The sequence below is a fragment of the Clupea harengus genome, chromosome 23, assembly GCF_900700415.2.
Source record: "Clupea harengus chromosome 23, Ch_v2.0.2, whole genome shotgun sequence".
NCBI classification, from domain to species: Eukaryota; Metazoa; Chordata; class Actinopteri; order Clupeiformes; family Clupeidae; genus Clupea; species Clupea harengus.
The window spans coordinates 3,783,833-3,798,185 of record NC_045174.1 but is presented as its reverse complement, the minus strand read 5'-3'; the positions used below and the strand labels follow the sequence as shown (position 1 = coordinate 3,798,185).

The 14,353-nt window shown below is 42.0% G+C and overlaps 1 protein-coding gene across 1 annotated transcript; it reads left to right on the top strand.

The window, feature by feature from the left end:
* Positions 1-1,751: 1,751 nt before the first annotated feature.
* tap2t (transporter associated with antigen processing, subunit type t, teleost specific) lies at positions 1,752-12,861 on the top strand. Its single transcript, XM_012837107.2, has 12 exons — positions 1,752-1,841; positions 2,139-2,691; positions 2,908-3,022; positions 3,155-3,285; positions 3,461-3,666; positions 4,696-4,893; positions 6,895-7,023; positions 7,901-8,089; positions 8,396-8,569; positions 9,133-9,292; positions 9,807-9,943; positions 11,999-12,861. Exons 2-12 carry the CDS (start codon positions 2,184-2,186, stop codon positions 12,191-12,193), a joined length of 2,142 nt encoding a protein of 713 aa, XP_012692561.2. The 5' UTR covers positions 1,752-1,841; positions 2,139-2,183; the 3' UTR covers positions 12,194-12,861.
* The last annotated feature ends 1,492 nt before the right edge of the window (positions 12,862-14,353 follow it).

Genomic DNA, 14,353 nt, shown 5'->3' with positions numbered 1-14,353 from the left:
CTGAAGTTAGAAGACTAATGGATGAGTAGTAGAGAGACCATTGTGAATCAAGCTACACACTTTTCACATCTTCCATGGAACTACAACCAGTTTGCATTAAAATGAAGACCACAATACGTACCATTTTTAAGCTGTAAACTAAATGATATGACTAAATGAAATGAAATGATATACATCAATGCTGGTGTTAATATTGACAACATTTCCATTTTTATAAAAATCTGCATTTTATGGGTTAAAAAATGGCTCAACACAGCATCTGCTGTTTGAAATCACCCTGAACCAGGGACGTGCACAGGAGGGGGCTAAGGTTGCCCGGGCAACTGCCCATCTTCCCTCCTCGACTTTTTTTTTTTTTTAATAGTATAACGGCTGCAGCATTTCATGTAGGCCTAGATAAAAAACTTTGCGGAATATGTGCGCAGGGGGAGGGGGCGTGGCGGCGGCAGTTAATGATCGACCCTGTGGTATAGGCAGAATATGCGTGCAGGGGGAGGGGGCGTGGCGGCGGTGGTTACAAAAATGTGTTGCCCTTTTTTTCCAGGGCAGAGCAAAGGCTCTTCTAAATTCCTGTGCACGTCCATGCCCTGAACCTTGCATTGTCGCCACTGACGTATAGTCGACTGTTTGGGACTTCTCAGTCTGAAATGGGTCACCCACCTCCCCCAGCCCCGCCTGTGAGTCTCATTTTCCTTTCCTGATCAAGACACCGGAGTTTAACACCCCCCCCCCCCCCCCCCCCTCAGCCCCACTTGTGTAGGCAGCACTGCTCAGTGGAATGGTGCAACACCACACCTGTGTCAGATCAATCTCCCAGCAGGTCTTTTGAGCCATATGAGGGGGTTGGTTGGCCTTTCTGCAGTTTTATTTGAAAGTGCTCTCGATCGTCAAGATCTCATCTTGACTGCTAGAGTTACCCTTATAAGCTATTTCTTGATGACATTTCAGTCACTGGAAATTGCGAGCTGGAAATGGTTTGATATGTCTTTAAAACCACCTGCTTCTCTGTGGGAATCAGATCCTCTGTCAGTTGCTGTTTGTTGATATTTGAGGAGTCAGCTTCTGGAGTTGTCATGAGGTGACTGCATGACAACTCTTGAACTGCATTATAAATCCTAACGGGCTTAACAAGTTATTGTTATGTTCTGAGACTTTAAAGTAGAAGGGTGCCCAAATGTGCATGTGCCATAACTATTTTTAACTTCATTAAACAGTGAAGAAATATTTGACGAAATCCTCATTTTTAAATGTTCTTTTGCTACAGGGGTTGTAGTTACCTCTTTTCACTTCAAAAATCAACAAAATATGTATTTTGCTCAGGGGTGCCCAAACTTTTGCATACAACTGTTTATCTGCTCAAACTCAAGGACACCCTATTCTCAAGTTGTGTATTAAGGGGTTTCATATCCTTAGATCCAATAAATGCAACAGGACGATATGGGAACAATCAGCGAGCACACAGGGGAGAGCTGCATTTGTGATAACCTGTTCTTTGGCCCAGTATAAAGGTCACAATCAATCTTACAATTTTCCTATCCACCCATGTACATTTTCAGACATTTTCAGACATAGGCATTGTATCCATTTAAGTTATACTTTATCACGTGGTTGTATGACTGAGAAAAGGTGTAATTTCCTTAAAATATTTGACAGATACTTTCCCTTGGTATTTTTATTATTGTATTATTTCTGTGGTTCGTATTTGCTATCCTCTCATACGTTCAATGCTATTTTACAGCAAGAGACTGCCATCGTGTGGCTGAACTGTGGACAGGCTCTATGCAACACAGCCAAGAGAAAATGAAAGTAAGAAGTCTCTGTTCTTGCATCCACTGGACATGGTAGCTAACATTCCCAGATCTTTATAGTGTCAATGTTATCTTAAAATGAACCTTAATTAATTACAAAACTACATTAATGTGTATACATACTGTAGGCTAAATTGTGCTTCGAGGAAACCGTGGCAATGGATATGAAATTCATGAACAGCATGCTTTGGCTGTCTAGCCTACTTGATTAGCTACTCATTTAAGCTAACTAGAAATCGTAGATAATCGTGTGAATGCAGTTAAGTGTAACATGTTTCTGTATGACCATTTAGATCGTTACTCTTAACACTGTTTCTTGTTTGCTTTTAGGTTTAGCGAGTGTGATTGGCATTCTGTAATCCACTTCCACGAAACATGTCTGGGACACTCCAACACACTTTACTACCATACGTGTTTGTCTTGACATTTGACGCTATCTTGTGGCTACTAGCTTGGCTTTTGCTAATCACAAACAGCGTAGGTGTTACTTGGCTGTGGTGTTACAGGCTGGTATGTTGGGGAATACTTCATTATTTGGCGCAGTTGATCAATATTGAGAACGGTCAGACGGTCCTGACGCGATGGGTGGCAGCACTGTGTCTCACCTCTCCCGCGTACGAGGCTGGAAAGACTTTGGGTCTTTTCAACTCAAGTAACAACTGCACAGTTCCTGATGTCGGAATGGTGGTACTATATGTGGCCTCCGCCAGCATGGCATGTCTGCTGTGGGAGTGGGGTTTTCCGGACAAGGCGAATGGTGATAACGGAAAGGAGAAGAAGAAACAAGAGGCCCGGGCACTGCTCATGAGGGTGATGCGTTATTCAGCTCCAGACTATCTTTACCTGGCGGCTGCCTTCCTCTTCCTCACCTTGACAGCTCTGGGTGAGTGCGCGGTGTCGCTACAGTTTGTGTTCTTATGTAGGCTACTAATAACCCTAACCCGAGTAAAAACAATGCCAGATATAAAGAAATAGTCACTGATACAATGTTTCACTTCCACAAAATTCGAATGACAATGTATATTGTAGGTGTTATACCATAGTGAGTGAAATGAAATGGTTTGCCTTAATGATTTGCCACTCTTATTTTCTTATGTAGGCGAGACATACATCCCAATATATGTTGGGAAAGTAATTGATATTCTGAGTGGTACCTATGATCACAACGGCTTCCTCTGGGCGATTGGCCTCATGGGTCTGTACTCTCTGGGAAGGTGAGATTCTGGGAGTTAGATCAGATATATCATTTCTCAGGATGTATCATTTTCTTGCTCAGTACTATAACACCAGTTGCAAATGAATTTATTTTTCTCTGAAATAAAATCCCATGAACTTCTCTCATTCAGTTCTTTGTTTGGTGGACTACGTGGGGGTATGTTCATGTGCACCCTCTGTCGACTGAACAAGAGAGTACGACACATGCTCTTTCAGAACCTAATGCGACAGGAGATTAACTTCTTCGAGGAAAACAAACCAGGTCAGTGAATTAAGAATTTGTAGACATACTGTACAATCAAAAATCGGCATAGGTCATCATATCATGCCCTGATACACTTCAACAAGCAGGACATGTAAAACCTACTCTATTTTTGCAAGTCTTGAAGCCATTTTAGTGGGTTAAAAAGAAATTCCTTTTCCACACACACGTGCAGGCAGCCTCTCCTCTCGTCTCATCTCAGACACCGATAAGATGGGCCGCTCCGTGGCCATGAACGTGAACGTTCTCCTGCGCAGCCTGGTGAAGACGGTGGGCATGTTGTACTTTATGCTGGGCCTCTCCTGGGAGCTCACGCTGCTCGCCTGTGTGGAGATGCCCCTAGTGGCCGCGTTGCAGAACAACTACAACAAGTTCTCACAGGTAAAGACACCTGCTGCAGTTCACACTAGTGAGAACAGACATCATTTGCAATTTGGGGAATTTTTTAACAATTATTATTTGCATTGATCTTGACAGTAAACCTGAAAGGGTTTGTAACTTTACTCCTTGCATATACAGTATGTTAATAATTATACAGTTAAACAAAACGGGCAGTTCAACATAAGTAACTTTGAAAAAATACTGTCTGCTTTTGCAACATCATTAGGTGTTTCTTTAGAAAAGGACATCGGGTAATTAGGGAAAAACTCCAATATCTGTGTAGAGGTTATGTGACATGACATGGCTGTGAAGATTATTCCAGGGGTGTTTATTGTAGCACGTACATAAAAATATACAGCGCTACAGAAAAATATGGAGCAGTATGTTTCTCCTGGAAATGAACACTATATTTATATCTCAGAGCTTCTGTTGTTTGTCAAGGGCAGGTGCAGTGTGAGTCTGTTTTGCATCTCAATTAATCTAGTGTTTTTTTTCTGTGAGTTAACCTTCTGAGGGTTGGATCTATTACAAGTGCTATTACAAGATACAAGAGCTATCTTAAGAGGCTCATATTTTTTGTATTGTTGGCTATGAGCAGATTTTTTCCCCAAACACGCAGTTTCAAACACATGAGTGAGACTATTAGTGAGTTTGTACTATATTATCTATTTCATTATAGTGTATATTCATTAATAATACAAATAATAATAATTACCAATAAACAATAATTATGGTTTTGCACTACATGGACTTAGTTGTACAGTCTTTTGATCAACATTGTAAGCGCAAGCGCAACATTTACTTTAGTCAGTCTGTGTGTATATTTTATGGGCAAGGTGTCCAAAAATGTAAATGTATAGGCTATAAAACGTGAGATTCCACTCTCAGACCTTCCTCATTCTACCCAGGTTGTGGTGCACTGATCCACACACAGGTGGAGAGAATGATAAATCCTGCTGTTGCCTTGTCGCTGCTGTAGTCTGCTCGTTTAGTAAGGGTAAGGGTGATGTGTTTCTGGCCGCGGTGCAGGATCTGACCCAGCAGCTGCAGGACTGTCAGGCGGAGACGCGAGAGATGGCCAGCGAGGCCATCGGGGCGGTGCGGACGGTGCGCAGCTTCCACGCCGAGAGCCAGGAGCTGGGGCGCTACGAAGAGGCCCTGAAGAGGATGTCCCACATCAAGAGGCGCAAGGGCATCTACAGCGCCGTATTCCTTCTGCTGAGGAGGGTAAGAGAGCCTCCTTCTAATTTAACCCCCAGAGACCCATCTGCCAGAGATGATAAAAGATGCTGGCTACCGTTACACATCAGTACCCAATTTTAGTTGCTAGGCCTTTATATATCGATATACCAGATGAGAGGAAAACTGAAGCACTGTTCCATCGCACACGTTCACTAACTGAATGGTTTGATATACATTTATCACGTAAAGTGTAAATCTTATCAGCATGTGTGCATCCTAATAAAACCCATGACCTTGGTGTTGTTCAAAGTTTGCTTTACCTTTTGAGCTAGGAGACCTTATCCGTATGTAGAACCATAATCCTCGAAGGAGAGGACGTTCGCACAAGCACATAAATGCAAAGAGCTGCAAAGTTGACATTAATGAACTTACAGTTGTTAACAGCAACACTTCCAATAGAAAAGTGATTGCGGTCCTGCTGCCTGACTCATATCTTCAACAGACCATTGAGCAGAGGAAGAGTCTGTATTTATTGTCATGGGACAGGGAGGAGATTTAATGTAAATGAGTCTTGGCCTCAATGGAAAAGACAGTGGGACCACAAGCCAACTCATTTCAGAGTTCAGTAGCTTGCAAGCTGTTAGGATTATCTTTTATGCTCATGGACTGTATTAGCTTTCAGCTGGGTGCTTTACTGCAGTTGCCAGTTATGGTTGCCATGGGTACCTGTCTGTGTGCCAAACAGCAAACTTTCTGTATTAATTGACATGCATATTTGTAATGGTATATATATGTGTACATATACATATACTTATATACGTATATATAAATACAATTATATTGTTGTTAATTCGTTATTTTTGTCTCCATGATTTTTTCCAACCAGTTGTGAGTTTTGCAATAATCCCTATAAAACTCCAAAAACATTTAAATGTACCAGAAAAAAACAAGAAGCTCGATATTTCAAACTTAATGAGATGTCAGATGGGATCCATAGTCCTGCACGTTCAGGTTGGCCCGTTTTGCCCCATTGGGTTTGAACAAGAGCTCTGATTAATCTTTCTGTCAGAGCGTATCTCACACAGCTCAGGGCCTTTAGCTCAGTGTGTACCCGTCTGGTGAGTGAGTGCACAGGAAACACATTAGCTGAAACCGAGGCTCGATCTGAAACTATTGGCTTTGGAATGTATTTGCATGAAGTCATTAGTTGGTGTCAGGTCAGGTTGGTGAGTTTGCATGATAAAACACACTGAATAAACACACTAACTGGAACCTGTATCAATTGTTTGTCAGAAAAGAACAATAAAATAAGACACTATGAAACCACTACAAATGATCCAGAACGCGGTGGCGCGTCTGGTGTTCAACCAACCGAAAAGGGCACACGTCACCCCGCTACTCATTGACCTCCACTGGCTGCCTGTAGCTGCTCGCATTAAGTTCAAGTCACTTATGCTTGCCTACAGAGTGCTTGATGGTTCTGCTCCCACCTACCTAAATGCTCTTGTAAGGGCAAATGTTACACCCAGGATGCTGCGCTCTTCTAGTGAGCGTCGTTTGGCACTGCCGTCTGTGCAAGTACGGCAGTCCAGACTATTCTCATTTGTAGTTCCACGTTGGTGGAATGAACTACCCAGCACTACCAGAGCAGGGGCGTCCCTCTCTACCTTTAAGAAGCTTTTGAAGACCCAACTCTTCAGAGAGCACTTCCCGTCCTAACTGGCACTTCGACTAGTGCGTAACCTGCAATTACAGCAGTTACATTTCTGCATTTCTTTTTCTTTTTTATTTCATTTTGTTATATTTCTTATGTAAAGTAGTATTTATTGTTACGCCAGGTTCTATTGCTCGTAGCTTGACTATTATCTCCCTTGTACGTCGCTTTGGACAAAAGCGTCTGCTAAATGACTAAATGTAAAATGTAAATGTAAATGCACTATACATAGCACTTAACACTCCGACCATTTCACGAGTCAAACTTTCTAAAGTTGTCTTAATGATAGGATACTGGTTTGTTCAAGCCTTTCCCTGTGTGTCCCTGTGCAGATGGTGACTGTTGGTATAAAGGTGCTGATGCTGCTGCAGGGACGAGTCCTCATCTCCACCCAGCAGCTCAGCATGGGGAGCCTGCTCTCCTTTGTCCTCTATCAGAAAGACATGGCCACTAATATGAAGGTATGGCATTTCTACACGCACACTTAAAGCAACAGTGGGGTTTCATCTAAAACTAGCGTGATAACTACCTAAAAGCCAACTGCCTCGAAAACACACAACAGCACATTTGGCACTGATAAAAGCTTGCTAGCTAGCTAGTCTGCTGAGTGATGTATTTCGACAATATATTTGGCGATATTGTGCCGTAAAAGATTCCAACAGGGTTTTGGGCACGGATAACAAAGCTGCATGGTGAGCAGTCTGGGTGGTTAAAGAGACAGTATGCAATCATTTGCCATGTTATGAAGCATGTTTTATAAGCAACTAGTTCTGGTATCATCATGGGTCATGTGAAGGACAGATAAATACACCTGCTGTTCCAACCAGCCGCCTCGACTATGCACTCTGCAGTTCTGTGATCCAGGTCGGACCACCCTATGAAAATGTTAAAAAAGCATTCACATCACGACATTTCCAACTATATCGCCAAATGACAAAAGACATGAGTTAGCCCTAGCAAGCTAGTATACTTTACCATACTTATCAGTGCCAACTATGCTGTTAGTGGTGTTTAGTAAGGGTCTTGCATGCATTTTCAGTAGCTAGATTGCTAAACTCCTCACTGCTGCTTTAGTCGGACTGACTGGTCTGTTTATCTATTCTTCTCGTGAACATATGCCATTTAAATGAATTTGAGGAAAAACCTACAAAAAACCTACAAAAACATACCAACTTTAAAATAAATCTTAAATGCCAGAACAGAAGTGACATTCATGAACATTTTCCTGGTGCCCTTTTCTGTGTGAACTTAAAAGCAGCATCCTCTGAAGTGAAATAGCCTCTTACATTTGTGCAGTTATGAAAGGTGCGTATCGCCTGCCCTCTCGTCTCTTTTCAGCATCTGGTGTACATCTATGGAGACATGCTGAGCACCGCGACTTCGTCTGTCAAAGTGTTCCAGCTCCTCGACAGGAAACCTAAAATGAAGGAGGAAGGCTCGTCGGCCCCCCAACAACTGAAGGGCAAACTAGCTTTTCACAATGTCACTTTCTCGTACCCCTCTAGTCCGGACATCCAGGCACTGAAGGTGAGTGACAAGGCTCCTCTTTACCTTGTTTCTCACGGCAACTCTTTTTGGGAAGTATTCCGTTAGGTTTCCCAAGATGATTGCACTCTTATTAATGAAGGGCTATCGCATTACAAAAGAGGAGAAATCTTTTGAAGATTCAGGCTTTTTAGCTGGTCACATATGTATATCTATATAGTTGATTTACCCCGAACTATCAAGTAAGGATATATTTTCTTTCTTTGTTGCAGTTCATACAATTGTTTGAGTACATAAACTCCCCAACCATGAAAGGAACGTGCTTTTTGTCTTGTTGTACCTCCTCAGAATGTCACACTGGAGGTGGGTGCAGGGAAAATGACTGCGCTAGTTGGGCCCTCCGGTGGTGGGAAGAGCTCCTGTGTGAGTCTGCTGCAGCGCTTCTACGAGCCGCAGGAAGGAGAGGTGCTGCTGGACGGGAAACCCCTCCACTTCTACCCGCAGCAGTACCTACACAGCAAGGTGGGCCCATCCGCTCTCTATCACCACCCATAGCTCTGGGCTCTGTGAAACACCTTGACAGAATGTCATTTTTTTAATGGCACTACCTTAATTCATTAATTAATTCATTAATTCATTAATACAATTGATTAAGGGTTAATGGTGTGTGGTTAACTGATCAGTTTAAATGGTCTTAGCTCTGGCTTTAATTAAACGTGTTTTGCATGTGTATGCATTACCTATTGATAACGGATGTAACATTCTGTTTTATTCACAATTGTTGAAGCTGTACATCATTATTAATGTTAACTCTCAAGAAGAATGCCTTCTCTCTGTAAAACATTCACCATGGGATTTTTATGTATGTTGCATTTGACCTTCTATCCAAGAGGTTTCCACACTTATGAAAATCAATCTGTGCAAGAAACCTGAGGGGTTGAAAATGCCACAAGAGGAATATGGTCCTTTCAAAATCAAATGTTATTTCTCTGAGCTGGATCATCATACTATTTCCACCTAACCAATGACTGGATCTTTCTCCTCTCCCTCTCCTTTTCTCTCCTGGTCTTTTTTTCCTCCCTCAGATGGCTATGGTATCCCAGAATCCTGTTCTGTTCTCGGGCTCAGTCAGATACAATATCAAGTATGGCCTAAAGGGTTGCAGTGACGAACAGGTGGAGGAAGCAGCGAAGAGAGCCAACGCTGACAACTTCATCTGCAAACTAGAGGATGGCTATAACACAGGTCATATAGGCTCAACAGCTGATATTCAGACATTATACAAATATATTACTATTAGACACCAAATACAGACTCTTGAATGTGATCTTCCAAGACGTGTTTAATTATACAAAATGGGAAAGGAAGGAAATTCTAGATAATTGTGATCAACTTGTTTTGATCAAATGATTCTTGAGTTACCTGTTTGTCATATCTGCTAGAGTTTGTCCTATGTTCATGAGTGCCAGAATTTACACTTTGCCATAACAAGGTTAGGGGTGGATCTGACACCGTAGCAAATGTGGTGTTGATTCTTTTCAGCAGATGTCCTCAAGGACCTCTCTCGCTGTAGAAAGTGTGCGGTGGCGGTGGCGGAGGGGGGTGGTATTTGTGCATTTCTTTGTGTTTTGAGGGTATGGGGGTATGGGGATGACGCAACAAAGATAACAATGGAACAAAGACAGCATACCCTTGAGATGATTTTCTTAACATCTGTTTCCTTCCTGTGTGTTTGTCTTCTCTGTTGCCCTTGGTTCAGACGTGGGGGAGTGCGGAGGTCAGCTCTCCTCTGGCCAGAAGCAGTGCATTGCCATCGCCCGCGCCCTGGTGAGGAGACCGCAGATCCTTATCCTGGATGAATGCACCAGTTCCATGGACGTCAACACACAGGAGGCTGTACGTTCTCTCGCTCGTCTCTCACATCTACACCATACCAGTTTCAGTTCTCACAGTGTGGAGGTTCTGAACTACACTGAAAGAAAAAGCCAGGAGCCTATGCATGATATTAGTTAGTTAGTATTTCTTGTCATTTTTCCACTCTGTGTGTCTCAGTGGCAGTGCTGCTTTCCATTCTGATCCTGTATTGAGCTCCTAATGCCGGAAGCTAATGAAAGTTAATGTGTTGTGAATTATTATTAATTGAAGATTAGTTTATAAAAAAACTGATGAATTAAATATTTGAAGTTAAGGGTAAACTAACATGATTTATGTTGTTTGGTTTAAGAACAGTTAATAGAAATGTTAAAATGGTCTATTTACATTATTGACAGTATGGGAGAATCTGTTACCTATTGATGGTAATTTAAAGTGGCATTATGTAGGAATTGTACTTTAGGGTTAGGATTAGCAGTTTTACCTTAAAATAACAGCTTAAAAAAAATTGGGGCGCTACAATGACGTTTAATATGGAGAATCCGTGCCATTGCCATACCAGGGTCCGTAGGCATATTACTGGGTTATGTAGGTTTGCCTGAAGCCGCCCGGTTACTACTGTCTGCCGAACTAGTAAGTAGCTTATTTGCCGTCTTGCTTTGTCTTGTGTTGCACTTGCTTGATGTTTGACTGTGTTAGGAAAGTTGTTGACTCACTAGTCTGTCATTGTGTCAAAGTAAGCAAATTTCAAGAGGTTTCGCTAGGTTTATCTCGTTAGCGATTAGCAATTCCTATTATTAATGCCACTTTAATGTTAAATTGAACGTGTTTTAATTTGAAAGGAGATGCTTTCATTTTGAAGTGCAGGAAGTAATGTGTGAGTGTTTTCTCGTTAGTTTAGTAATGAATTCAAGATGCCAGTCACATGAACCTGCCTTAATTCGAAATTCGTCTTCTTTGTAAAACTGTAAAATATTCCATTCAAAAAGAGAAACGTTTGATCATCATTCGAAGCTTCCACTAAACAACATAATGAAAGCACTCTGCGTACCTGCTTTCAGAGTTCAAAGAGCCTGTGATCAATGCTCTGCATTAATTAACACTCCCTCCTCATTCGGATCATGAAGAGAGGGAGGCTGTTAGGTTGGGGTAGATTACTAGTAAATGGTATGGTAATTTAACTGCTTGTCTCCAAATGAACATTTAAATGCATCAGCAGTTCTTGCTGCTCTGAGGCAAAATAAGTTAAGTTTCAGTATGGGTAGTCACACTGCTATTGCTAGAGTCTTCTCTTACCTGCTACTAAAGATCTCTCAAAGTGAAGATTAGCATTCTTCTTCATACCCTGATTCAGCGTTCTGTCTGTCTCCATGTGGTTTGGTAGTGAAAGAGTCTGTTCTTGTTTTTGACGAATCTCTGATGAAACTGTATACAAGGCTGTATTTCTTGATTCAATTCAAGTTAGCTGATCGTAGCTGGAGAAAGCAAAGACTCGGGAAGCCGGCTGGCGAAGAGATCCGTTTACTCTAAATGACAAAGTTTAACAAAGCTTAGCACACAACGATGTTCTCGGAATCTTCAAAGCACAGCGCAGATCGTGCAGGTTACTGAAAATACTCTTCTTCGAATTGTAACAGAATTCCGTAACTATTATAAGGCTACAGAATTAGCATAAAAGACACAATAGCATAAAAGATTACCCACAGGTGTTCGCCTGGGCGGATGCTTTTGGGGGATATAAGGTGTGGGCTAAGGCTCTGGAGCTTTTGGCAGGAGGGATAACTTGGGCGAGGGGATCAAAATGTATCACCTTGCAGTGTTTGAATTAATGTGTGGAGGGCTCTCTCTAATTTGGTCATAAGGAAAGACCCAGTTTGGTCATAAGGAAAGACCTAATTTGGTCATAAGGAAAGACCTAATTTGGTCATAAGGAAGGGAACACGATAGGTGTGAAGGTGTTTGCATACGGTTTTGGCAGGGAGGGCCTCTGCTTTCAATGATCATTAGCGTGGCTGAGACAAAGGGCAGGAATCAAGTGATATAAAATAGTATGTGAAAACCATCCATATCTTTCACCAGGTCCAGGCGGTTCTGAATGGGGCAGAGGGCCAGACGGTGCTGGTGATTGCCCATCGGCTGCAGACAGTGGAGCGAGCGGACCACATCATCTTCATGGACAACGGTGAGGTGCTGGAGCAGGGCACACAGCAGCAGCTCATGGACATGAAGGGACAGTACTACCGCCTCAAAGAGAAACTCTTCCATGCTGACTGAGAGCCTGGAGCTGGATCAGGCCAGACCAGACAATGCTTTCTCGCTTCAGGATGACAGAAAAACGATGACAGAAACTCAAGCCTACGCCCACAAGCAGCCCTCCACTTGACAGAAGTACCACAGCAAATTGCACAAAGAGTCTGGGTCATTGAATCTGCAATAGGCTTTTCCATCTCAAAGCGTTTATCACACACCGGTAACCTTCTAATGGTTTCCACTCACATTTCAGCCAGATTACCCCATGGTTGTCTGCATACGTGCATTGTAATGTACAGCACATTTTCAGGTGAATATAGCCCCTAAGAGACAAGAATACCTCCAGAGCTACTCCCTTCATGATTGCCAATATAGTCTCTTTCTCATCAAAATGCCATTTTATGCTGTATTTGTAAAGTGAGATATGACAGAGGAGCTGGTCCAGAACTCTGGTAAAGCTGTGTTCAGTATACAAGTATACAAAACCATGGTACTGCAGCCATTGTACACAGACACATACTGTTTCTCATACTAGCAAGCAGACCCTCCCTGCCTCTCCCCTGCATACATTACAAGTGTAAAGACAGCAAACTCTTGATCTTGGCCTTTGAGCAAAATGTTGATATTATCAATGTAGGAGGTTCTACATTCTAAACATTCATGAATAAAACCAGCCTATACTAGTTCCTACAGTGGATGCACATTGTCATCTTCACACATATATATTTCATATACATTGTTTTCTTCATTCCTGTAGGCAAGGCAGGGGCATTTGTTATTGATTTATGTACATGAACCACTCAAGCATGATTATGTGGCAGACCAGAGCTGAATTTACTGATGCTTAAATGGTTGAGCTGTCAGACTTCCTCTGTTATTACCCCCCCCTTGTCCTCTTATTTCCCCCCCTTGTCCTCTTCCCCCCCCCCTTCTACCAGAGGACGGACAGAGGGAGCAGGGAGAGGAGAGAGGCTTTGATGTACCGTCACTCGACACACACACTGTCTGTCCTCTCTTCAGCACATCTTCCATTCTTGTTCGGTTAAATCCGACAGATTGATTAGATTGGTCTTTCTAATAGCCTTCTAAGGGCTGCAGGTGCCCATACTTAAACTGGTGTTTTACTGCAGGTGTGAGAAGTGCAGACTAGATGTCTTTTAGCACATACACAGATGCAAATATATAGTTTTAAAGTAAAGGCATTGATGTGTGTTCTTCAATCTACATTAGTCTGTTATTTATTGACTGCAGCAAAGACACAAATGTTTGTGTTTCAGTCTCTGAATTAGTGATTTAGATTCAGCACACTTTTGTAAAAAGTAGAAAATGTAGATATGTAGATGGGGGGAAAAGTATGTGGAGACTTTTTCATGCTGTAAGGTTGTAAGGTTGTAAGGAGCACTGGGAGTAGGTGGTAGACACTACCATTCAAATGTTTGGAATCGCCCAGAAAATGTCATATTTTCCATGAAAACACATATTCCTCCAAATTGTTGCTAAATCAATAGAAAATATTGTCATGACATTCACATTACAAATAATAAGAAGAATTAAATGTTTTTCATCAAAAGAGCATTCTAGCTGTTTCAGAAGCCCCCTGGGATTATGAACCCGGATTAAGGTAAAAGGAAAAAATGGGACACGTACCCTGGATATCTTATCACGTTTGCTTATACATAAACAGTTATCCCCAAAAATGGTCAGATCAAAGCCATACTGTATATTAAGCGATATCTCTAAAATGGAGTTCCACTGTTAATCTCGCCAGCATCCTCACCTTCATCCTTCACAAAGGTACAGTGCTGTACACTTGAGGTCTGCCTTGTAGCACTTGCATAATCCTCTACATGCCTTCCTGCAGTCGCAAGGTAAGAAAAATCACAAGTTCTGATAGGCCTGTCCCATTGTGCTCCACCCTGGCAACCATTTGCTGCTGTTCTCCTTCTCATGGGCATGGGATTTCTGGTGACTGGTGTTTTTTGTTGCTGAGCCTTTCTTCCTACTCTTTAAGCGTAATTTATGGTTGTCCGTTTACAGAGAAATCCCTTCAGACATATTTTTTCAGTTATAATAACAGGGTTTTTACATTGCACAGTGTCTATTTCTCTGTAACTTTTAAAAAATCTAAGTAAAAAAAAGTCAAACAAACTACTTTTATGTACAAAATACGACCATCTACGGTCG

Bases quoted from the DNA above. Each gene is read 5' to 3' on its own strand.
- tap2t (XM_012837107.2), top strand. From the start codon at position 2,184: ATGTCTGGGACACTCCAACACACTTTACTACCATACGTGTTTGTCTTG. The intron at 4,894-6,894 runs GTAAGAGAGCCT...GTCCCTGTGCAG, and splicing joins TATTCCTTCTGCTGAGGAGG to ATGGTGACTGTTGGTATAAA. The intron at 9,944-11,998 runs GTACGTTCTCTC...ATCTTTCACCAG, and splicing joins ACGTCAACACACAGGAGGCT to GTCCAGGCGGTTCTGAATGG.